General features: G+C 45.6%; 1 protein-coding gene across 1 annotated transcript in view; it reads right to left on the bottom strand.

Moving 5' to 3' along the window:
* Positions 1–25731, bottom strand: part of IL13RA2 (interleukin 13 receptor subunit alpha 2) — an 81806-nt gene that overhangs the window by 9459 nt on the left and 46616 nt on the right. The window contains exons 5-9 of the mRNA XM_088452621.1: positions 21602–21719; positions 19105–19289; positions 9255–9400; positions 4595–4730; positions 1011–1122 (exon numbers count right to left, since the gene is read on the bottom strand). Coding sequence (XP_088308747.1) covers positions 1011–1122; positions 4595–4730; positions 9255–9400; positions 19105–19289; positions 21602–21719 — 697 coding nt within the window. The remainder of the gene's footprint in view (positions 1–1010; positions 1123–4594; positions 4731–9254; positions 9401–19104; positions 19290–21601; positions 21720–25731) is intronic.

The following is a 25731-nucleotide window of genomic DNA, read 5'->3' as shown; positions in this document are numbered from 1 at the left end:
CAAAATCGTCTCATACCGGTCAGAAAGGAAAAAAAACAGAGACTGTGTGACTCTCTATTATAGTATAAAACAATTTGAGCAGTCAGGGTGCATCCTTTACCTGCCTCCCGGCACCAGGCATGAAGAGGGCAGCCCAAAGTTACAAAACTGCACCAGCCTGGGGGGAGAAATGCCACCCTGTCCCTGGCCCATCCCACCCAAATACAAATGTTAGAGCAGCGGCAGCAAATTAGAAATATAGGATAGGGTGGGCAGGGGAGATTCCCGGCAAGGGGGCATTACCTCTCCTCGGCAACCCCCTTCTCATTGTGCCAGGTGTAATTAAAGGGCCGGCCTGGCTGCACCTTTCCCTCTCTGATGGTGCCCACCTTAGTGTCACGGGTGGTTCTGCCTCAGGCCGCAGCAGGAATATGGGCATTGGGCACATAGCCTTCTTAAAACTCAGACCACGGTTACTACTAATCTCCGCTCCTCTCACAACGCATCGTCCAGCCTTAGCAGTGCACTGTTTGTGCCTGCGACATGATGTCGCTCCTTACCAGCAGGGGGCCGCCCCTTACAAGCACGGTGCAGCTGTGTCACAGTGCACAGTCTGCCTGCGGTCCACTGCCTTGTGTCAAAATTCAAATAATAAATTAGCATGGTCGCAGCCAGGGCACCCTTTACAATGTGGCGCCCTACTCATCTGCGTACCATGCGTAATTAAAGAACCGTCCCTGCCTGATGTCAATATCATTCTAATGTGTACCCGGCCTTAATGTCACATTAGCTACCTGTTGATATTTGGCATATATTAGGAAATGAAACAGTTGTTCTTTCTCTCGGTAGTAGATTGCAATAAAAAAAGTGAAAATTTCTGCAGAAATAATACATCTTTTTATCAAAGGGTAAGTGGTGAATGTAGCATTTTCCACCATTGGTACCAATGCAGCATTACTGTACAACATATACTGTACACAAGTATTTGTCCACAAATCAAACATTCGTCATTCACAGTTCTTCACACTTACCTTCTCTTTCTTACTACTTCTATTATTGCAGCTACACATAAACAGCATAGCAGCGTAACAATGACAGCTCCAACACAGTACAACCACAAGTCCCCGGACGTGGAAATAGGCTCTATAAGAGAAACAGAATTAGTCAGTGGTTTAAAATGTAGGGTACGCTGTCAGAGTTTTTATCACTAGGTCGATGAAAGCCAAATGTTTAAATAATCATTCAGTATTTTTTTGTAATATTTTTAATGATGGTCCTTCTATGGGAGAAAGTGTTTTAATGACAAGGAGAATATTACTTGCAGGTTCTTCTATACAGAACGTCCACTGGGTTTAAAAGTTCTTTCAGGCATTCACAAGGCTGCTGTCAATTAAACTAATGCTGGGCACACGCTGTTCAATTATCTGTCCAATCAGCTGATCAGGCCGATAATTGAGCAGTGTATTGCAGAGACAGAGCAGTAATTATCCGTCTGCCTGACATGCAAAATCGTCGAGTGTGTCCGAAAGATTCGATAAATGGTTATCCGATTTCAACTAAAATGCTGTCTGAAAACATCCAATATCATTTGGCCTTAATCTGCTAGTGTATGGCGGCAATATTGGATGTTGTCAGCATGTCAGATAATTGGTCTGTCGGTCTGGCAGTTACTTTAAGGCCCCCATACATTAGAGACGGATCGGTGAAATCCAAGATGTTGGATTTCACAGATTTGCCGATCACGATCAAAAAATGATCGTGATTGGCAGATTGGTGAAATTTAACATGTAGAATTTCACTGATCCTGCGACGGATCACGGAACATTGATAGCCACCGTTCGCCATTTCCGACCGGCGGATCGGCATTTCCGATCCGATCGTACCGATCCATCTCTGATGTATGGGGGCCTTTAGTCTCAAGGTGTATTGAGATCCCAGCAATGAAATCACAATCAAACTTTACTGTATATGGGGATGCTAATTAGCCTTACATCCTTCCAATCAGGTATTGCCTTCATTATATTACACCTTCTTTGCCATTCTGATTTTCCCCCAAGTATGTAGTGAAAATAATAATAATAATAATATTTATATATCACTTCTTTCCCAGTAGGGCTCAAAATTACTGTAACTTCTAGAGACTTCAGGTGTATGAGCTCCATATAATTGCTGAATGCTCCATGTATTTACAGTGATGAACACGCCCTTAGGAAGAATAATCGTAGGTGCAGTATTGTCCAGAATACAGAAGAAAACTTTTGAATTTGCACCAATTCGTAAAATATTTATGGCTATTACTATTTGAAGTTACAGTATATTCCACAGCTCTATGTACAAAGTTTAATTTGTCTGACTTTCTAGCAATGACGTGTCATGATGTAACATTTTAAAATCTAGAATGATTCTGCCAGAGCGTACTTAGGGCCTGATTCAGCATGGATCGCAATTGCAACAGCAAACGCAGATCGGCAATTGTTGCGTACCGTGTATACGTATTCACCGAACTGCATCGATTGCACTGCGTTTACGGATGCACTGTGGAAACCATTGCAGTGAGTGACAGGCTGTGAGCATTAGGGGGTGGTCGTTGCAGAAACGCAGGCGTGCCTGTCCGTTTGAACGCCGTTGCACGGGTGTGCATATATTAGCCATTGCGATTGCCTACGCAACTGCGTGCAACGAGACTTGCAATTTTTGAGACCGGTCAGAGCTGCTGTAATTATGCGTGATGGGCCGATGTTCTCCGACATTACCAATGTATACGCAGGTACAGGGCCGGTTCTATGGTTACGCATGGTACGCGGCCGCGTAAGGCGCCACGTAGTGAAGGGCGCCGCGGCCGCGACCATGCAGATTTCAGTGGTGCAGACTGTGTCTCTGTGACACAGTCTGCACCGCGCGTGTAGCGCTGACCGGACGGAGTTCGGTCAGCGCTACACAGTGCCAAACACACAGCCGCCGGAGCCGGCAACTGTGTGTTTGTTTCAGCAGCTGATGAGAGTCTGTCAGACTCTCATCGGCTGCTGTAGCTCCCACTGCGGGAGCCATCTTCCGGCTCCCGCAGTGGGTAATGGGAGAGACGTCGTCATGACGACGTCTCTCCCATAATGCAAAGCGGCCCTGGAGAATGGTCGGGAGTAGCGGATATCGGCGGCGGGAGCAGGAGCGGGGGGTTCAGGTAAGTGTTTTTTTTTTTGTTTTGTTTTTTATAACGTGCGTCTCTACTGGGGGGGCTACAAGGGGGGATTACTACTGGAGGCACTTGAAGGGAGATTACTGGGGGCACTTGAAGGGGGGGATTACTACTGGGGGCACTTGAAGGGGGGATTACTACTGGGGGCACTTGAAGGGGGGGATTACTACTGGGGGCACTTGAAGGGGGGGATTACTACTGGGGGCACTTGAAGGGCGATTACTACTGGGGGTACTTGAAGGGGGGATTACTATTGGGGGAACTTTGAAGGGGGATTACAGGGGGCACTAGAAGGGAGGATTACTACTGGGGCACTTGAAGGGGGATTACTACTGGGGGCACAGGAAGGGGGGATTACTACTGGGGGCACAGGAAGGGGGGGATTACTACTGGGGGCACAGGAAGGGGGGATTACTACTGGGGGCACTTGAAGGGGGGGATTACTACTGGGGGCACAGGAAGGGGGGATTACTACTGGGGCACTTGAAGGGGGGATTACTACTGGGGGAACTTGAAGGGGGATTACAGGGGGCACTAGAAGGGAGGATTACTACTGGGGCACTTGAAGGGGGGATTACTACTGGGGGCACTAGAAGGGGGGACTACTGGGGGCACTTGAAGGGAGGATTACTACTGGGGGGGACTACTACTGGGGGCACTACTACTGGGGGCACTACATGGGGGGGAAACCTCGACTGGGGGCACAACAATGGGGGGACTACTACAAGGGGGGACTACTACTGGGGGCACTGTATAAGCTTACTAATGGGGGCACAAGGGTCACTGCACAGGGGGGACCACTACCGCGGGCACTGCATAGGGGGGGCGCCAAAAAACCTACTCGCTTACCAAAAAATTTGGGCTAGGGCCGGCCCTGCGCAGGTATTACGGATGTGAGAAGGCAGCAGTGGGCATCTCTATGGTGGCTGGGTGGTGCCAGACATTAGCATATTTATATATGTTTGGGAGGGATTTTAGATGCATTGACTCAATGGGATGCAGATACCAGTCACCATCATCACCAGTTTACAACTTGCACCGAGGGTCGAGCACCTGCAAGTGATATGCCTCCAAACACACATAAGCATTTGTTTGGTACTCAGCATGGCATTCCCCTACTGTACTTTGTCCATGTCTACACATCTCCTCCTACTTCCACCTCAGGCCTCCTTTATGGAAGGAGTCTTAACAGTAGATGCTAAATACAACTAGGACTGCATGTGTGCAGAATATTGGTAAACATGTTCAGCGCAGAAAGATGCATTTGTCAGGAAGAAAAAGTTGCAAAATGTGTTTTGCCCCTAAAATCAGTAAAAAAAACCAATATGATAATTGTGCAAAATATAATTTCTGCAAAATAGATAATGGATTCCCCACATTAATAATATTGTCCTTTAAACAAATTCACTGTTTGTACTTTACCTTTATAACATATATCTGAACTCCAGTCACTCCAATATCCGTCATCTGCGCAATAGTCGTTTGTCTTTCCTCGGACACGTAAACAAATATTAGATTTGTCAATGTGATGTGTGGTTTCTCTCTGCTCTGTGAGGGTCTAGATAAAATATAATTATTAAAAAAATATATAACCAAGACTACGTTAATAAACCAAATACTAAAAATGAGAGACATGAAACATAAAATATATGTGATCATGATGAAGTAAGTACGTGCCAACATTTTTAGAGAAATTGTAAAAATTTAAATTCTGGGTATTTTGTTGCTTGGCAGGTAAACGTTTAAATAGTCATGTCTTGTGAGCTCTATAGTATTCAGACATGCGGGCTTATGTAATAGGGTGCGATCTTCCCGTATTTTTAAAGTTCCAATAATTTTAAAGGCAAAACCAAGCTGGTTTTGCTTTTTATATGATTGCTGATTTAAAAGTACAGGAAGACTTGCACACGTTCCCGCAGCAGCACCAGATTGCACCCTATTACGTAAGCCCCCTAGTGCGAATTATCAACATGCAGATTTTCAAAATTACTGATTTTCGTCAAATTTGTTGAGCAATTTTAAAAGTAAACTTTGCCAGGTTTTGCCTGGAATAACAATCGCCGTTTTAAAAACAGACAGCAAATCGTAAATTTTTAAAACTTGTAGCTCAACATTTACCACATACTGTAAAAACGCTGCATCCCAAAATGTATATTACAGTCATTAACTAATGTGCAAATAATGTGGCAACAGGCCCCTAGATTTTTGGGAAAAACACTTTTTTTTTTTTTTTTAAAGGAACCATATTTATCTAGATGTCATGATAGTGTGATCAGCCACATTGTTACGTTAAGATTTTTTTTTTAATGGAAGAACTAGCCAGATCCAGAATCATCCACCACAAAATTGTGCCCAAACGCAAATAATATAACTAAATGAAAAGGAGCGTTCAGAGGGTTTCAGAGCCTCTTTTTCTCACGAATAGGTGTTTTTTTGTTCTGTTTTTTTTATTTAATACAGTAGCTGCTCAGGAGGTGACAATGGGTCTATTACAGAGATGAGATTCTCTTGCAGACGGGATCTTGTACGCAGCTGCTGTGTGTGTAAAAATGCAAAAATGTCGCAGATGCCGAGGAATGAGGAGAGACGCGCTCCTGTGGCTTTTCAAATCCAAGCAGGATGCAGATCCTTATCGGTCTTCTTAATAGCCTTATGGTCTTGCAGAATGGCCGTGGTGACTGAGATGCTGTAGACATTTTCCTTGTGTATGGGATCGCAAACGTAGCATGTGACACGCTCCCACAAAAAATGGTGACGACACGCCTGCATTCTTTGCAACCACTTGCGGTTAATGTCTTGAAACGTTACATGACTGTCAATCACACGGAGTAAATAGTCGCTGTGAGTGACTATGGTAATGCACCTTGACGCATGCGCCATGTACAAATTGACGATTATTGCTCAACTGCGTAAACATCGGAATAGTGTATAATTATGAATCAGGCCCAATTATCATACTTAAAATAGAATGGTTTTTTTTGCCATTTACAAGCTATTAAAGCATAAAAGCACATATTTCATAATTCATTTAATACATAAATTATATAAATGAGACTGAAATAAGATTTATTTACAGAAGAAATGTTTTTCATTTTAAAGTTTTGTATGTCAGTATTTGAAGTGTTAAGTTTTATTGCTTTAAAGTAAACAAACCTGCAGATGCACCATCCAAAATAGTAACAGAATTTTTACGGGACCCGTTGCTTAAGGCACAATGGGCCTGATTCAGACCCGCTCGCAAGCGGGTCGATTGTTAGGCAGTGCACACGTGCGGTGTGCGCGACCCCCAGAGCGAGTGCAAAAAGCACTCGCTCCGGCGCTCGCATCCAAAAGGGGCGGCTGTCGATGCAGATCGACAGCTCGCCCCGTTTGGAAGGCGGGGCGGCTGGGCAAACGGAGGCATTCATGCAGGAACGCCTGGCGTTTGTAGGAGGCCCTACTGACATCACTCGTGATGTCAGTAGGTGGACTTTCTGCTGTTAGAGCAGGAAGTCTACTGGGGCTTGCGGCAACGAGACTGTACCGCAAGGGTCTTGTCGCAAGCCCAATGGTCGCGATGGTCTTGACCATCGCAACCATCACCTGGCCGCTCGCATAAGCTGTGGGTGGTAACCCACAGCTATGTGAGCGGCCAAGAGGCCGCAACTACAAAAACAAGCGCCTGCCCTGATTCAGAGCGAGCGCCTCTGAATCAGGGCCAATGTGTGTACACACCTGTGTATAAGGAAGGTGGATAAATAGGTGCAGAGATTTCTGCATTGTTGAATTGTGTAAATGTCACGGTCTTCAAAATGTTCAAACATTTCCTGTCTATTCACTTGAACAGTATGCACCTGTCCATTATACATAGCTAACATATGGTGATAATTAAACTAACATTCAATTCATCAATTCTAAATATGCAAATGTATAGGAAAGTTACATAAAAGAAAATCATAATATTGACAAACAAAAAAAGGTTTTAAAATACAAACTTTATATTATGGAAGCTGAGAGAGTTACCCTAGTGACAGAGCAATGCTCTCCTTTCCTGAGAAAAACTCAGAGTTCAGGTCAGATCAGCAGATTCAGACAGCAGTAAGCAGTATTAAATAACCTTTCTTATATCTAAGACACCTGCTAAATACACATCTACTATACATAGTATAAAATAAAGTCCCTGGTAGGCATCTGTCTGTTCGGGCTCATCTCAAGAACTACTTGACAGATTTTGATACAGTTTTCGCTATTCTATAGAGCATTTGTCGAGCAAGGTTTAGGTGTATGACACATTAATGTATGACAAAAGGGAGCCGAGCAGTGACGATTTTAGTGAAGCAAGTAGATGAATAAAAAGTCCCAGCGCTTTCATGGCTTACGCTGCCTAAACCGTTAAAGATATATCATAACGATGGACTTTATCTTATACCATGTAGAGATTGATACGTATTATCGGGCTCTCCAGAAAAATTAATGTAAGCCCTGTTTACTGATGAAAAAATTAACCTTTTCATTTTGTTAACGTTCCTATTTCATTTATGTGAAAAACTATTCTTAACTTTCAAATGCGTCCAATGGACAGACACTTAACATGGATGGAGTTGACTTAAGTGGAGACTGTTTTTCTCATGGATAACTTCATGTGGCCCTTTTGCATCATGTAAAACTGTTGACATCAGGAGAAAAAAAAGACTAATGTCTTCTACATGTCCTATTTAATTACCATTCAGATTAAAAAGTGATGTGCTTCAATCCCCACGTTCATTCAAGGGGCTGCACCATGTGTAATTCCTAAAGTATAAACAAAGAGTGCCTCCTAGTGCTATAAATTCATAAATAAAAAACAAATGTGTGGCACTGGTGAAACGCGTTGAGTTTTACATAGTATTTTAGATCCTTATTTGCCTGGTTGCTAGCTATTATTACCAGTGCTGCAGGTGTGTGTTGTGGAGTTTTTTGTATACTTGGTCTCTCTCTCTCCCACTCCTTTCCCTCCCCTTCGCCATGCTATTATGAATTTTTTTAAATTCCCAAGAGCTGATCACAGTCATAATTACCTTATACCATTGTGTGTCAGTGGTAAGTACATAACAGCATGGTTTTCCACTTCAGGATGAGCCCTCCAGTATAACCCAGGGGCGTGCAGTCAAGGGAGGCAGAGCCTCTCCTGTCATACTCTTGAGATTTGATATAAAAATGATTACAGTAATACAAAGAAGATATTTATAACTTATAAATATCTTCTTTGTTTATTGTAATAATTTTTATAGTTAACATTCAGCAGATTTTTGGAGCTCCCTGAGACTGCAGGGAGACAAGAGATGATGCAGAAACTGCTCAGCCTCGCTTCTGTATAGTCAGGCACTGCTTGAAGAGCTGGAAGTGGGGCCACACCATGGGCAGTAAGCTGCACAGAAAGAGAGCTAATAGAGGCATGCCTCTAAGTACATCAAAGGTGCCCATCAGTGCTCAAGGCACACCCCGTGCCTTGAGCACTGATGAGCACCTTGGATGTGTCATGTGACCAGGAAGTGCACTGCAGTATTTAGAGATTGGAGCTCAGTCAGCAGAAGCAAAAGAAGACACAGTGATGCAGATAGGAAAATCAGTGGATACTGAAGCATAGTGTGGTGAGGGGAGAGTTACAATGTGTAGGGGGTGAGACAGGCTCCCAGTAAGACCCATCTCTATGTGTGCCTCCCCAGCCATTGACCTCACCGCACATCACTGACATAACCAACCATGCTTTGTGTAGTAAATAAAATCCTATTACCTGAAGCGGTCTTCTGTCACCATTTGCAAATGTGCCAATTTCAATACAGCTTGTACAATTCATAAATTCCTCTCTAGTAGCTAAATTGTGAATTTAAGATCCTGACTCAAAGACTGGTTAGAGTCCTCTAGTAATAAAATACACAGCACATTTGTCATTCTGGGTTCAGGGTGGATGACAGGACTGCCCTACTACAGGTGGGAGCATAATATAATACAGGCGGTTTTGCCCTTATAACTCTAGGAAAGTGCACACGCAAACATTAATATATAAACCTAGAACATATCTCATTAATCAGCCATTATGTAGAGACAAAGATATAATACAAACCTCCCATATATCTTCTCGGTCTTTATACTGAATCTCATATTTCAAACAATGTGATGGGATTTTTCCCTTGGGTGGATTCCAGTGCAGGATTAATTCATTATTTAAAGTCTTGTTGATGTTTAGATCTTCAGGAATTCCAGGTTTACCTATCAGAATAACAGGACGAGAACTTCTTTTACTTTATTATCTTTGTTTAAGTACTGTAGCTGAACATTACTTTGGAAATCTTGACTTAGAACATTCCATTAGACCATATAAATCTTGGCATATCAACGGAAATGTAATACAGTCTCTGAACGAGTATTAAAGACGACACAGAGAAATGTATCATAGAAATGAATCTATTTAAAATGAAATATCAATTGTTAGCCGTGATTCTTCATAATAAACTAGGGTTTCATTGTGCCTTAGTGTAACTGTTTCTTTTTGTGCCGTCACTTGTCTATGTAAGAAAATGCCAGGTTTATATTAAATGTGTGGGGACATAACGATCGAAGTCCTGAAAAAAAGACCATTCCTCCTTTGTTGAGGGGTATTGATAGTGTGAGTTTGAGACCATTTTAAGTTTAATTGTTCCTATTGCTCCTATTCTTTTATTGGAACAAAGCTTAAAATAATCTCCCTGTAACTTTTATAACCATTTTCTCAGATTTGGTCCTTTGGTCCGTTATTTTTGTGGATAATTCCCTGGTTTTTAGAAGATATGCCAGGCACAGCATTTTATCTTTCATTACACAGTATCTGTTTGTTTTTTTGCTCTGATAAATTGCATGTGTTACTATAGCTCTAGTGGTCCTGTTGTAAAAAGATGATATATTTATAGTTATTCCACCAGGAAGAAGTAAAAGCGCTGCCAAAACAGTACATAGGGCCAGATTCAGAGTAGCACACAAACCCCATGGCTAGCGTACTACTCCGATGTTAGAAGATCGGGGCATGTGCAGGCTCTGTACTGTGCATGCGCCGGTCTTCTTCTGTGAGATCTCTCACAGTTCCCCAAAGCAGTTTGGTGGTGGGTAGGGAGCGAGGTCAGCCTATGCTCCCCGAAACAAGGGCATGTTGCTCTCGTTTTCTGTAAGAGCCGAGACCAGGGTCTGCGCCCTCCAATGATTGTCGGTAACAATGGCTATAGTCAGGTGAATCTGACAGCTGCCATACATAGGGGTCCATTTATCAACGAGTTTAATCATATGCAACGAGTGATAAAACTCATTGCATATGATAATGGTGCTCCACCCAATCAGCTCCTAACTGTCATCTGTTTGGAAAATGACAGTTGGGAGCTGATTGGGTGGAGCACCATTTATCATACGCAACGAGTTTTATCACTTGTTGCGTATGATAAAACCCGTTGATAAATAGGCCCCTAAGGGCCTGATTCAGAAATGGACGCTGTTTGCATCGCTGCTGCATCTTTGGACCCAACATATGCTTATGCCGCAGGAGGCATCTAATTACAAAAGATGCCTCCTGGCAGCATTGCAGTTCGTTTGCGATGGTTGCAGTCATCGCCATTGGCAACTGAACTGCTCAGCCAAGCCTAGGATATCTGCATCAAAAGATGCAGACCCTGGCCTTGGCACACCTACAAAACAGGGGGACATGCCCGTTTTGTAACGAAAAAAGATCCTCGTCGTCGCAACTCCACCCTCAAACGGCCGCAGCATGTCAATCATGCTGAGGCTTTGGAGGCACTGCAAGCAAACTCACAGATTGAGACTTACACATGCGCAGTCCTCCCACCATCGGAGATGTATGCAGAGCTTCAGGTTTGAGTATCTCTCTAATTGAGGCTCTAAGTTAAGTAGTTTACCTCAGTAGGTTAAGAAGGGCTTGCAGCCTCCTCAATACAGTTGTGTTGGTTGATCATCAAGGAGGGAGTACAAGTTTAAGAATTTGAGACTATGGGGTTGACCCATGGGGCATGATTCACATTTGGGAATATAGTAAGATAGAGTAAGTAACTGTTCACCTGGACAAACTATGTTGCAATGCAAGGGGTGAAAATACATACCCTTTATTTGCAGATGGGGTAAATACTGGCTGGTGTTGCATGTAGCCCACAAATGCTGGACAGCTTTATTTTCACACTACGGTTTAGATTTCATTTTGGACACGCCCATCCCAAATCTAAATCTCTCTGCACAACATGGCTTACCAAGATGCACAGTTACTTGCTCTTTCTAACTCTTTTTTCAAATCTGAATCAGGCCCATTGTTGGGAGCAAAGCAAAGCAAAAAGAGAAAACAAGTAACCTTGCACCTGGAACAAACCATGTTGCAATGCAAGGGGAGCAAATACATTTATTGTTTTTTCATGCTGGGTAAATACTGGTTACTTTTTTATTATCCTACAAATAGTGGACAGCTTTTTTATTCACATTGCAATTTAGATTTTAATCTGGACACACCCCTAAATCCCTCTGCACATATTATATCTTCCCCACCTGCAGTGCACCATGGTTTTGCTAAGGTGCAAAGTTACATGCTTTTTTTGCTTTGCCCTAATGAGATTCCCAAATCAGATCGATATGATCACTTTGGGGGAAGAACACAGTGTAAATGATGGTTTATCAGATAATAGATACATTCGTTGCATTAAACTGCTCCATTGGATAGAACCAGGGAGTGCTCTACTGCACAGACTCCATTTTGCTCCTCCAGGGAGGCTTCATTTCCTGTTCCAAGATGGCTGCAGAGATTACTACTAAGTATGTGTGGCGCCACCTTGTCTTTACTGTGAGAGAGTGACACAGTGGGAGACAGACATCTCCCACTTAGCTCTGAGAGTCCCATGTTATTCACACCCCGCTCGGCTCAAGCTCCGTTACATAATAACCAGTGTATTACAGTGGGTACAGTTGTACATCACATGTCCTTCAATAAACCAACATACTGGTTAAGCAACTGGGCTGTCTGTAGTGATAAGGCACCCACTGGTGTGTACATAACTCTGTGTTACCACCTGTACACACACATTTACAACAAGGACTTCTTTAAATAGAAGACTGGACTTGCAATGGACTTTTAGGCATTTTTGAAAATTGGGAGTCAATTTATCAACCATGCAGGAGTCCACTGAAATGCAACCCTGCACTACTTCAATTAGACATATTGTCCACTGCTATACTGAGATACGTTTCTATACATGTGCCGGACGTAACTGCAGACAGAATAGGGATCAATGTACTACCCATTGTGTTGTGACATTCATAAAACAGAGAAGCTGTTCCACACTCTGGGCCTGATTCAGAGCCGCTCGTTCGCTTCGAGCGATGTTCGCACAACTGCACATGCATATGGGTCGTAAATTCGTAATGCGCATGCGCCAACCAGTCAGTGCGATTGGAAATCGAACGCTCGCCAAATAGCGAGTGCCTGCTAATTTGAGTGACAGGATGAGGCGTTTGTGGGTGGTAACAGGGGAAGGTGCTTGTGAACGGGGAGTGGAGATCCGAACGCAGGCGTGCCAAACGGTCAAAACGGGCGTTTTAAGGGTGTGCATAATTAACAAAGCAGCGTCATCGACCACGTCACTTGGTTGTCTCTTAGCCTGAACTGTTCGCATGATTGCGGTAGGATAAACCTACCACAAGCACTGCGAGCAGTTCAGATGCCTTTCGATGTACTCGATTAATCAAATAGCGGAGATGACGTATGATGCGAGCGGCCAGGGGGCGTCTTTACAAAATAGCGAGCGCATGTTTCGTTCGCTCGCTCAGACATAGAGGCGTCAACAGACCGCAAAGAGCGAGCGCTCAATTTAAATAGCCGGACCCTTTTTCTGACCGAGCGAGCGCAAATAGCGTCCGGCTCTAAAGATATTATTTGGTGGCAACTAGGGGTGAGCGGGTTCGGATTTCTAAAATCCGAACCCCCCCGAGCCCCCCCGATCCGAGTCAGGCTCGACTTTTCCCGCCTGACTCGGATCTGAAATCGAGGCAAAACGTCATCATCCCGCCTTCCGAGTCTCGCGGGTTTTGGATCCTATATAAGGTACCCGCGTCGGCGCCATTTTCTCACTCGGCTGTGGACAGTGAAGAGGGAGGGTGGGAGTTAGGGCTGTGTAGTGTAGTGTAGTGTAGTGTAGTGCTGCTGTTGTCCACTACTTCAAAGTCCATAGGGGCTGGCTGTGTTGTGCTGTGCTGCTGTTGTTAATAGGGGCTGTGTCCACTACTTCAAAGTCCATAGGGGCTGGCTGGACTGTGTTGTGCAGTCAGTTCTCCATAGGGGCTGTGTCCACTCCAAAGTCCTGTGCAGTGTCCCAGTCCTAAAGGAGAGCTGTAGTGTTGTCCAGGGGGTGCTCTGTCCATCAGGGGCGCTCCCCCCAAGTGCTAAAAAAATAATATATTTTCTGTGTTTGTGAATTGTGTGCGCAGTAGCCGCACGTGCATCAACAAAGTAGTGCCAAGCGTGCGCCTGTGTCATAAGTAAAGGGCCGGCTGGCTTGACCGTTAAAGGGTGCTGTAACCCCCGAAAGTACACTCCAGTTCAAACCAAAAAAAAATTATTTTCTGTGTTTGTGAATTGTGTGCGCAGTAGCCGCACGTGCATCAACAAAGTAGTGCCAAGCGTGCGCCTGTGTCATAAGTAAAGGGCCGGCTGGCTTGACCGTTAAGGGTGCTGTAACCCCCGAAAGTACACTCCAGTCCAAACCCAAAAAAAAATTATTTTCTGTGTTTGTGAATTGTGTGCGCAGTAGCCGCACGTGCATCAACAAAGTAGTGCCAAGCGTGCGCCTGTGTCATAAGTAAAGGGCCGGCTGGCTTGACCGTTAAGGGTGCTGTAACCCCCGAAAGTACACTCCAGTCCAAACCAAAAAAAAAATGATTTTCTGTGTTTGTGAATTGTGTGCGCAGTAGCCGCACGTGCATCAACAAAGTAGTGCCAAGCGTGCACCTGTGTCATAAGTAAAGGGCCGGCTGGCTTGACCGTTAAGGGTGCTGTAACCCCCGAAAGTACACTCCAGTCCAAACCAAAAAAAAAATTATATTCTGTGTTTGTGAATTGTGTGCGCAGTAGCCGCACGTGCATCAACAAAGTAGAGCCAAGCGTGCGCCTGTGTCATAAGTAAAGGGCCGGATGGCTTGACCGTTAAAGGGTGCTGTAACCCCCGAAAGTACACTCCAGTCCAAACCAAAAAAAAATTATTTTCTGTGTTTGTGAATTGTGTGCGCAGTAGCCGCACGTGCATCAACAAAGTAGTGCCAAGCGTGCGCCTGTGTCATAAGTAAAGGGCCGGCTGGCTTGACCGTTAAGGGTGCTGTAACCCCCGAAAGTACACTCCAGTCCAAACCAAAAAAAAATTATTTTCTGTGTTTGTGAATTGTGTGCGCAGTAGCCGCACGTGCATCAACAAAGTAGTGCCAAGCGTGCGCCTGTGTCATAAGTAAAGGGCCGGCTGGCTTGACCGTTAAAGGGTGCTGTAACCCCCAAAGTACACTCCAGTCCAAACCAAAAAAAATATTATTTTCTGTGTTTGTGAATTGTGTGCGCAGTAGCCGCACGTGCATCAACAAAGTAGTGCCAAGCGTGCGCCTGTGTCATAAGTAAAGGGCCGGCTGGCTTGACCGTTAAAGGGTGCTGTAACCCACAAAGTACACTCCAGTCCAAACCAAAAAAAAAATTATTTTCTGTGTTTAGCCGCACGTATATATCAAATCGATATAACATAAATGGAGGACCAAACTTTCTCCGATAAAAATAAAATAGAGAAAGATCAAGAACCACTTCCTCCTAGTGCTGAAGCTGCTGCCACTAGTCATGACATAGACGATAACATGCCATCAACGTCGTCTGCCAAGGCCGATGCCCAATGTCATAGTAGAGGGCACATACAATCCCAAATGGCAAAGTTCAGGAAAATGACCTTGAAAAAGACATTTAAATCAGCTGAAGAGAAACGTAAACTTGCCAATATGCCATTTACGACACGGAGTGGCAAGGAACGGCTAAGGTCGATCCCTAGTATGTTCATGACTAGTGGTTCAGCTTCACATGACGATGGAAGCCCTCCTCCCACTAAAAAAATCAAAAGAGTTAAGCTGGCAAAAGCACAGCGAAGAACTGTGCTTTCTAAGAAGATATCACAAATCCCCAAGGAGAGTCCAAGTGTGGTGGTGGTTGCGATGCCTGACCTTCCCAGCACTGGACGTGAAGAGGTGGCTCTTTCCACCATTTGCACGCCCCCTGCAAGTGCTGAAAGGAGCACCCACAGTCCACTTGCTGATATGCAAATTGAAGATGTCACTGTTGAAGTACAACAGGATGAGGATACTGGTGTAGCTGGCGCTGAGGAGGAAGTTGGCGAGGAGGATTCTGATGGTGATGTGGTTTGTTTAAATCAGGTTCCGGGGGAGACAGTTGTTGTCCGTGGGATGAAAAAGCCCATCACGGTCATGCCTGGGCAGAAGACCAAACATTCCACCTCTTTGGTCTGGCAATATTTCTATCCAAATCCGGACAACAACTGTCTTGCCATATGTACCATATGTAAAGGTGAAATAAGTAGGGGTAGGGACGTCAACCACCTAGGAACATCCTCCCTTATACGGCACCTGCAGCGCGTTCATAAAAAGTTACTGTCAAGTTCAGAAACTTTGGCTAAGACCGTAAGCAGTCCAGGGACACCTAAATCCCGTTGTCCTGTTGTATCCAAGCGCCTGCAAACCACACCGTCAACTCCCTCCTCGTCAATTTCCTCCTTAGTCAGGATCGGAAGTAGTCCTGCAGGCCATGTCACTGGCATGACTGACTCTCCTATCCGGGATTCCTCTGGAGGATCCTGCATTGCTACGCCTACTGCTGCCGCTGCTGCTGCTGGGAGTCGTTCATCATCCCAGAGAGGAAGTAGGAACACCACTACTTTTACTAAACAATTGACCCTCCAACAGTCCTTAGCGAGGAGGATGAAGTACGACAGCAGTCATCCTGAAGCAAAACGTATAACTGAGGCCTTGACTGCTATGTTGGTGTTAGACGTGCGTCCGGTATCCGCCATTAGTGCAGTGGGATTTAGACAATTGATGGAGGTAGTGTGTCCCCGGTTCCAAATCCCGTCTAGATTCCACTTCACTAGGCAGGCGATACCGAGACTGTACAGAAACGTCAGAAAAAGTGTCCTCAGTGTCCTGAAAAATGCCGTTGTACACAATGTCCACTTAACCACGGACATGTGGACAAGTGGAACAGGGCAGACTAAGGACTATATGACTGTGACAGCCCACTGGGTAGATGTATCACCTTACGCAGCAACAGCAGCAGCGTCACCAGTAGCAGCATCTCAGAAACGCCAGCTCGTTACAAGGCAGGCTACGCTGTGTATCACCGGTTTCAGTAAGAGGCACACCGCCGACAACCTCTTAGAGAAACTGAGGGAAATCATCGCCCAGTGGCTTACCCCACTTAGACTCTCCTGGGGATTTGTGATATCGGACAACGCCACCAATATTGTGCGGGCATTACATCTGGGCAAATTCCAGCACGTCCCATGTTTTGCTCACACAATAAACTTGGTGGTGCAGAATTTTCTGAAAAGCGACAGGGGCGTGCAGGAGACGCTTTGGGTGGCCCGAAAAATTTCTGGCCACTTTCGCCATTCAGCGACTGCGTGCCGAAGACTGGAGCGCCAGCAAACACTCTTGAACCTGCCCCGCCATCACCTGAAGCAAGAGGTTGTGACGCGGTGGAACTCAACCCTCTATATGCTTCAGAGGATGGAGGAGCAGCAAAAGGCCATACAAGCCTATACATCCACCTATGACATAGGCAAAGGAGGGGGTATGCACCTGACTCAAGCGCAGTGGAGAATGATTTCCGTGTTGTGCAAGGTTCTCCAGCCCTTCGAACTTGCCACACGTGAAGTCAGTTCAGACACAGCCAGCTTGAGTCAGGTCATTCCCCTCATCAGGCTTTTGCAGAAGCAGCTGGAGAAAGTGAAGGAGGAGCTAAGACGGAGCGATTCCGCTCGGCATGTGGGACTTGTGGATGAAGCCCTTCATTCGCTTTGCCAGGATTCCAGGGTGGTCAATCTGTTGAAATCAGACCACTACATTTTGGCCACCGTGCTTGATCCTAGGTTTAAAGCCTATGTGGTGTCTCTCTTTCCGGCCGACACAAGCCTGCAGAGGTGCAAAGACCTGCTGGTGAACACACTGTCAGCTGAAGCGGAACGTGACACGTCAACGGCTCCTTCTTCATTTTCTCCCGCAACTGGGGCTGCCAGGAAAAAACTTAGGTATCCTAAGCAACCCGCTGGCGGTGATGCAGGGCAGGCAGGACCAAGTTTGGACATCTGGTCCGGACTGAAGGACCTGGCAACAATTTCTGACATGTCTACTGTCACTGCATATGATACTGTCACCATTGACAGAATGGTGGAGGATTACATCGGTGACAGCATCCAAGTAGGCATGTCAGACAGTCCATACCTGTACTGGCAGGAAAAAGAGGCAATTTGGAGGCCCCTGTACAAGCTGGCTCTATTTTACCTGAGTTGCCCCCCCTCCAGTGTGTACTCCGAAAGAGTGTTTAGTGCAGCCGGGAACCTTGTCAGCGAAAGGCGTAGGAGGTTGCTTCCACAGAATGTGGAGATGATGTTCATCAAAATGAATTATCAGCTCTTCCAGCCTCCAGAAGGTACAGAGGGACCTGTGGTGGTGGATTCAAGTGGGGACGAGTTAATACTTTGTGAGGATGAGGATGTACACACTGAAGAGGGTGAGGAATCGGTGGATGAGGAGGATGAGGATGACATCTTGCCTCCGTAGAGCCAGTTTGTGCAGGGACACATTAATTGCCAGCTTGTTTTGTGGGGGCCCAAACGAACCAATCATTTCAGCCACAGTCGTGTGGCAGACCCTGGCGCTGAAATGATTGATTTGTTAAAGTGTGCATGTCCTGTTTATACAACATAAGGGTGGGTGGGAGGGCCCAAGGACAATTCCATCTTGCACTTCTTTTTTTTCTTTGCATTATGTACAGTTTGGGGCCTAGTTTTTCTAACTGCCATCCTGTCTGCCACTGCAGTGTCACTCCTAGATGGGTCACGTGTTTGTGCCGCCCACTCGTGTCGCTTAGCATAGTCATCCAGCTACCTCGGTGCAACCTTTTGGACATGAAAACACTATTGTGAGGTGTGAGGTGTTCAGAATAGACTGGAAATGAGTGGAAATTAAGGTTATTGAGGTTAATAATAGCATAGGAGCAGAGAAACCAACAAATTCTGTGATTTTAGCTGTTTTTATGCTTTTTAAAAAAAAAATACAGATCCAAAACACAAAACCCAGAACCCAAAACACGGAAGGGTGGTTTTGGCAAAACCAATCCAGATCCAAAACACGAAGAAAGATCCAGATCCAAAACCAAAACACAAAACACGAAAAGTGGCCGGTGCACACCCCTAGTGGCAACGTATAATGACACTTGGCAGATTCATGCACTTCATTAAACTATGCTCCATTTGCTGCTGACTTATTAAACATTTAATAAACGTCTGGGAATTAGAGTCTCACTCTACTTTAATAATTTAACTCTAAAAGTGTAACAGGTAAATCTGTGGTTTGAGGAGAAGCTATAAAAGGTGAGTTAATGCCTGTGCACCCTCAATCTCATAGTGGGGTCAGTGGTAAGTTTACAAAGACCCCATAGTCTTAGTCATTGCTATTCTTGTAAATAACAGTGTATCTTATATTGGTCAGGCAATAAGTATTTTTTAACAGAAATGCACATATATAACATTGAACAAAACAACTGAAATACGCAGAAAGTACACACATACATACACACATGCCCACATGTGTGTATGTATATATATATTATATACTTCTCATTTGATATATTGATGTCTTACCTAGATTTTGAAGCTGGAAGATAAAGTATGATGGTCTTATTGGCTCCATGCCGGGAATTCCAGTTACACAAATAAACAAGTCTGAGAATAGTTGAAACTCATCTCTTCCAAATACACACCCAATGTTTATTCCATTTGATATGAGGTAGCTGTCACAGGTCTTTTTCTTAGACATGCCGTCTTGCCTTGTAGAGTAAATGATACCGAATATTACATTATCTATAAATTCCACACCTGCTTAGATGTAATCATGATAACTCAATGAGCAGAAATACATATGTCTACAAATTCCTTTTGTCTGCCTCAGTCACAATATACTCTGGACTTAGAATTAGTGAGTAACATGAATCAGGCTTTTCTAAGAACACAATAAATTACCCCAGAAATCCATTAAATTTACATGTGTACAGCTAATATGTTACTCTTACAGGGCATCCGGAAAATATTCACAGTGCTTCACTTTTTCCACATTTTGTTATGTTACAGCCTTATTCCAAAATGGAATAAATTCATTTTTGTCCTCAAAATTCTACACACAATACCCCATAATGACAATGTGTAAAGTTTTTTTTGAGATTATTGCAAATTTAATAAAATAAAAAAAAAAACTAAAGAAATCACATGTACATAAGTATTCACAGCCTTTGCCATGAAGCTCAAAATTGAACTCAGGTACATCCTGTTTCCACTGATCATCCTTGAGATGTTCCTACAGCTTAATTGGAGTCCACCTGTGGTAAATTCAGTTGATTGGACATGATTTTGAAAGGCATACACCTGTCTAAATTAAGGTCCCACATTTGACAGTGCATGTCAGAGCACAAGCCAAGCATGAAGTCCAAGAAATTTTCTGTAGACCTCAGAGACAGATCTGGGGAAGGGTACAGAAAAATATCTGCTGCTTTGAAGGTCCCTATGAGCACAGTGGCCTCCATCATCCGTAAATGGAAGAAGTTCAAAACCACCAAGACTCTTCCTAGAGTGTGACGACCGTCTAAACTGAGCGATCGGGGGATAAAGGCCCTAGTCAGGGAGGTGACCAAGAACCCGATGGTCACTCTGTCAGAGCTACAGCCTTCCTCTGTGGAGAGAGGAGAACCTTCCAGAAGGACATCCATCGCTGCAGCAATCCACCAATCAGGCCTGTATGGTAGAGTGGCCAGACAAAAGCCTCTCCTTAGTAAAAAGCACAGCAACCCGCCTGGAGTTTGCCAAAATGCACCTGAAGGACTCTCAATGAGAAACAAAATTCTCTGGTCTGATGTGACAAAGATTGAACTCTTTGGCATCAATGCCAGGCGTTGTTTGGAGGAAACCAGGCACCGCTCATCACCAGGCCAATACTGTACCATCCCTACAGTGAAGCATGGTGGTGGCAGCATCATGCTGTGGGGATGTTTTTCAGCGGCAGGAACTGGGAGACTAGTCATGATAGAAGCAAAGATGAATGCAGCAATGCACAGAGACATCCTGGATGAAAACCTGTTCCAGAGCGCTCTTTACCTCAGACTGGGGCGACTGTTTATCTTTCAGCAGGACAACGACCCTAAGCACACAGCCAAGATATCAAAGGAGTGGCTTCAGGACAACTCTGTGAATGTCCTTGAGTGGCCCAGCCACAGCCCAGACTTATTGTGTGTAGAATTTTGAAGACAAAAATGAATTTATTCCATTTTGGAATAAGGCTTCAACATAACAAAATGTGGAAAAAGCAAAGCGCTGTGAATACTTTCCAGATGCACTGTATATTTGTCTCTTTTATATATGTCTCAACTGTGACAATTGCTGCAAATGGCACCCTGCAGCCAGTGCCACCCGGAGCTGCCTGGAGAGTCTTTGGGACATTCTGGGAAGTGCAAGTATTTCTTCCAGCCAGTGGCCACGCCCCCCTAGGTGTGACATCATGAGGTCACGTGTTTAGGGATAGGTGTTGGCATAGAGCCCTGTTCCAGCCCTGATCGACGGTTACCAACCATAGATGGTTTTTCACCAATGGTCGTTGGTTCTGTCATCGAGGGAAGATCTGATGGTTCTCCACCAATTATGGCAAAAAGTTTGACAATGCAATGCACACAGTCCTGCCTCTTCCCCGATATGCCCAAGAAGTCCTGCCACCGGACTGATGGCTGTCAATGGTGTAAACCATTAATGGTTTCCAATCAATGATTTCCACCCATCGATGTAAACCACCAATGGGACCATCCATGGTAGACCTGTTGGTGGCCATCCCTAAGTAAAACATATCTGGAAGAGGAGGACGTTACATGATTGGATGATTTTGCTTCACCTGATAAATTAAAAAAAATGACTGAATTATACATTAATTTTTTCGAACTGATTGTAGTGCCATATTGAAGACCCTCTTTAATGCTCCTTTTTCTCGAATCCTTGTCTTCAGGCTTTGATCGTTATATGATCAGGCATACAGTGTAAATTTCATCAATGAGCTGAAAAATCACATTAGTTTACCCACAAACAGTGGACTGGAGATGCATACCAGTACTGTAACTCATAGTTGCTGTTGGTGCCAAGTACTCCTGCACTCCACTTACATGTCAGAATTTCAAATTTGGAATTGATACACTGAAAGTCTTTAATTTTTGATTTCCATGTGCCTGCAAATATTAATAAACATGAAAAGTAGGTTTAATAAGATCACAGCATTCATTCCAAGAATGAAAGTTTTAGCTACAATATGAACCATAGATACAAAACACATTGTTGTACTGTCATTCTAGTGTACCTCCACTAAGAATAGGGTTACCTCTGTTCAGTGGCGGATCCAAGGGGGGGCTATTAGGGTGATCACCTCCCGTACACTTACCTCCGATTCCCGGAAGTCCCGCCTACACAGAATGTGACAGTTTGTCACGGTCAGCCGGCTGAGCAGCTCAATCTCAGCCAGGGCCGGTCATGCCGAGCGCAGACATATCCGACACTGACTGCAGCACGGCCACCCGGGCGGCGCCATTCTCAGCAAGTGGTCATCTGTGTTTACTATGCGCGGCCGCGTCATGACGTCATCACGCGGCCGGTGCCTCTGTGTGAAAAACAAGATGGGGGCATAGAATCTGCGCCGGGTGTAATGCTATTCAGCCAGCTCCTGTGAGCTGGCAACGTGCAGGGCCGCCCGATGTTATGTGCGGCCACATCATGACGTGGTGACGTCTTTGCGCGGCTGCTTACCTCAATTTATCTGCTGGTACTGGGCGCCCGCTGCTTACAGTGCGATGCGCGGCGCCCAGCTCTGATTAGGACAGCACTGCAGCCACAGCCTACCCCTTCTTGTGACTCTGCCTCCGAGTACAGTCCGGTCTCCCAGGGCCCAGTAGCAGAAGGGCTTGGTTTGCTCAGGACTGGACTGGATGTATGCTCCGCGGTGCTGGAGCTCCAATGCAGGTACTGGAACACGAGGTCAGTGTTCTAATCCTCCCAAGCCCAGTGCTACCCCATCTAACTGCCCTCCCATGCCAGTGTCTCCCCCATGTGCAGCCCAGTGCCCTCCCTCTCCCCATTCCAGTGTCCCCCGCCATCTCACTGACCCCCATCCCAGTGTCTCCCACCCACCCAGCCCAGATTTTCCCCCGTTCCCTCCCTAAACAGCCTACTGCCCCTATTTCACTGCCCGCCACCTAGAACCCTCCAGCCAGCACAGTCAGTGCCCCTACATTCATCCCAGTGCCCCCCTTCTCCTACCTCACCTTCCCATCCAGCACAGTGCCCTCCATTGCACTGTCCCCCAATCCAGTGTCCCTCTCAAATATCACTCCCCTTCACCCCAGCTCATCCAGCCCAGTGCCCACCCTTCAATGTCACTGCCTCCTTAACTAAAAACAATGCAGCCAGAACTTATCCCCTCCCCCATTATTAAGGCAGGCCCTCCCTTGACACCCCAGGGTCCACCTATCCATCAGCCCTGTGCCCCCTCCCTTCCGCTGCCTTTGGTAGGTCTCAGCTTCTAATGAGAACCAGATTATTTATATATATATATATATATATATATATAGCTCTGAGCTCCATGTGTGCGCTGTGCAGGTTGCTGTTGATGCTGCCACTATGAAGGATAAGGTGATGTTAACACGTCCATATCCTCATTGTGCCAGGCAGCGTTTCTGATACAGTATGTTGAACATACATATGATTTTGACATCTATAAACTTGTGATTTGAAAGACACTAGTCTTGAAAAAGGTCATAAATTGGACCGAAACGTCGACACAACCAAATATGGTGTCTGACTTTAACGTCTAAAAGTTTTTTGAAGAAAAATGTCTCAATAAAATCAATAATTTTTAAGTGAGTGCCTTCATCTGAGAAATTCACAGATATTTCATATATATATATATTTTTGCGCCCCCTTTTTTCTGCCTATTGCAGGGCTGATAACCCCTCACTCTCTGTATTCTGTGCATAGACATCTGATTGTATGTGTGTGGGGGGGTTATTAATTATTTTGTTAATGGTATCAGCTTATTACAAAGTGATGTGCTGCAAGAGTAGATGTTTGATTATTCCTTAATATGGTAAAAGCAATCCATTTTCTGAACTTTATTGAGTGAGTATTGTAGGAGCAGCCTGCGGGAGGGAGGGAGGGCGGAGGTCAGTGGGCACCGATACTCTTTCTCGTACAAGGCACCAAAATGTCTAGTTACGGCTCTGGTAAAAGGTATCTAGATGTTGGCACTTCTAAAGGTGCATATCCAGTACGCAACCCAGGGAAGACAGTACGATTATGACATTGTAATCATACTGTTGTTCCCCATCCCCCTGCAGTGCCTACACTGAACGATTAGTGATTCAGTGTAGGCACCCTCCATAACCCTAACCTCCCCCCTAGTGCCTAAACCTAACCTCCCGATCCCTGCACCCTAATCCTAGCCCTCCCCTAAATGGTGATACTTACCTTCGGGATGCCGGCGTCAGGGATACTGGTACTGGGATCCCCAGTGGCGGGCTGGGCCGGGGGGCAGGGTGCCATTTGCCCCCCCGGGCCGGTACAATTTTAGTGCTCCAGGGCTGCCCTCGCATGTACATGGTTAGCTGCTGGAGAAGGCACGGAGGATGCTCTGTCTGTACTCAGTGAGTGCTGTAAAACAGTGTCGGAGCAGCTGTGTAGCTCAGCCTCCCTCAGCTCCTCTCTTTCAGCCCTCAGGTGCGCATGCATGAACATGATGTGTTATGTGACATCAGGACAGGGTGGTTTGCGGCCATGCCGCTACAGGGGTGCGACACGTGTCAGTCTCCAAAGAAGGTAAGCTTGCCGCTGGCGGTGGTGCTGCTGAGTGGTCAATATTGAAGGGGAGGAGGGATGCTGTGAGATGATTATTGAAGGGGGGGAAGGGAGGTTATTGAAGGATGGGGGCAGCAGCGGGTTGGCTGTAGACCTCACAGGGATACTTCCCGGTGGGCTGACACACCTAAGGGGCCATCTGTCTAGTAGGGGGACTTTTTTTTTTTACATGCTTCCCCGGCCCCTCCCTCCCTTACATCTTTAATGATAAAATGAGCAGCCTGCGAGATAGCTGCAGGCACCAAGTGCAGGAGAGCTGTTGTACAGACACTGTGCAGAGTGTGAAAAAGGTGCCAAACTGAACTTACTGGAGCCATTCTCCTCCTCCATAGCCGATCACTGCATTGCAGCCAGGTACTGGAGATCGGGGAGGAGATCACGACGGGGGGGGGGGGGGGGGCGTATCGGGTTGGAGGAGACAGGCTAGGGTGGTAGCATGAATGTGCCTCTATGTTAAGACCCTGAGGTCAGAGGAGCGTGTGCTGAGCCCTGATTGGTGGAGCTCAGCACATGCTCCTGTGACCCGAGCAGGGGGTGGAGCTGCACCTGCTTGTTCAACTTCTGCACTGGCAACATGGAAGAGGAAGGGAGAGTTGCTACTGGTGATGAGAGGTACTCAGGTCCATCTGTAAATCTATCTGTCTCTATATGTGACCATGTATGTAAGTGTGCTTGACCCTGCTTGTATGTATGTATGTGTGACCTTGTGCTTGTATGTATGTGTCTCTATATGTATGTATGTGTCACACATGTAACCCTGTCTATATGTATGTATCTTTATATGCAGTGTGCTTTTCAACAATCAAAATGTCAGGGAACCCTGGGAGGCAGGTGCTTCTTAAAGCTTTTCACGGGTGCCAGCAGTACGACTGTCAACATAATGGCGCACGTTAAATGCGGAATCCCGTCGCCTGACTTCCGGGGTTCACATACTGATTGCCTACATTTTGATTGTTTCTCACTCGGGCAGCATGGAACAGTTCAAGCTATATTTACGAAGCGGCAACTTCTGTAAGCCAATACTTATCGATGAGTTGACTACTTGTCAGAATTGTTGACGCACATGAATGCATCAACCATTCCACACACCCCAGTGTTTAGAGAGCCTGAGGGCTTCCACGCAGCTCCCGGAGCGCTGGGCAAGCCCATAGCATGACGACAATGGGAGCGTGACGCGGGTTCACAACCCAGAAATGGGACATCTCAGTGGGCGTGGCCTCACTGGACACAATGCCACACCCCCTTTTGGACGTGTGCGAGGGGTCAGGAGGTGCTGCAGACGGTCACCCACCACATCTGTCCCTGCAGACTCTCACCCTGTCACCCACCACATCTGTC

This window comes from Taudactylus pleione, unplaced genomic scaffold, assembly GCF_031769625.1.
Source record: "Taudactylus pleione unplaced genomic scaffold, aTauple2 ptg000039l, whole genome shotgun sequence".
NCBI lineage: Eukaryota > Metazoa > Chordata > Amphibia > Anura > Myobatrachidae > Taudactylus > Taudactylus pleione.
The sequence above is the reverse complement of the archived record's forward strand: the minus strand, read 5'-3'. Positions and strand labels throughout refer to the sequence as shown.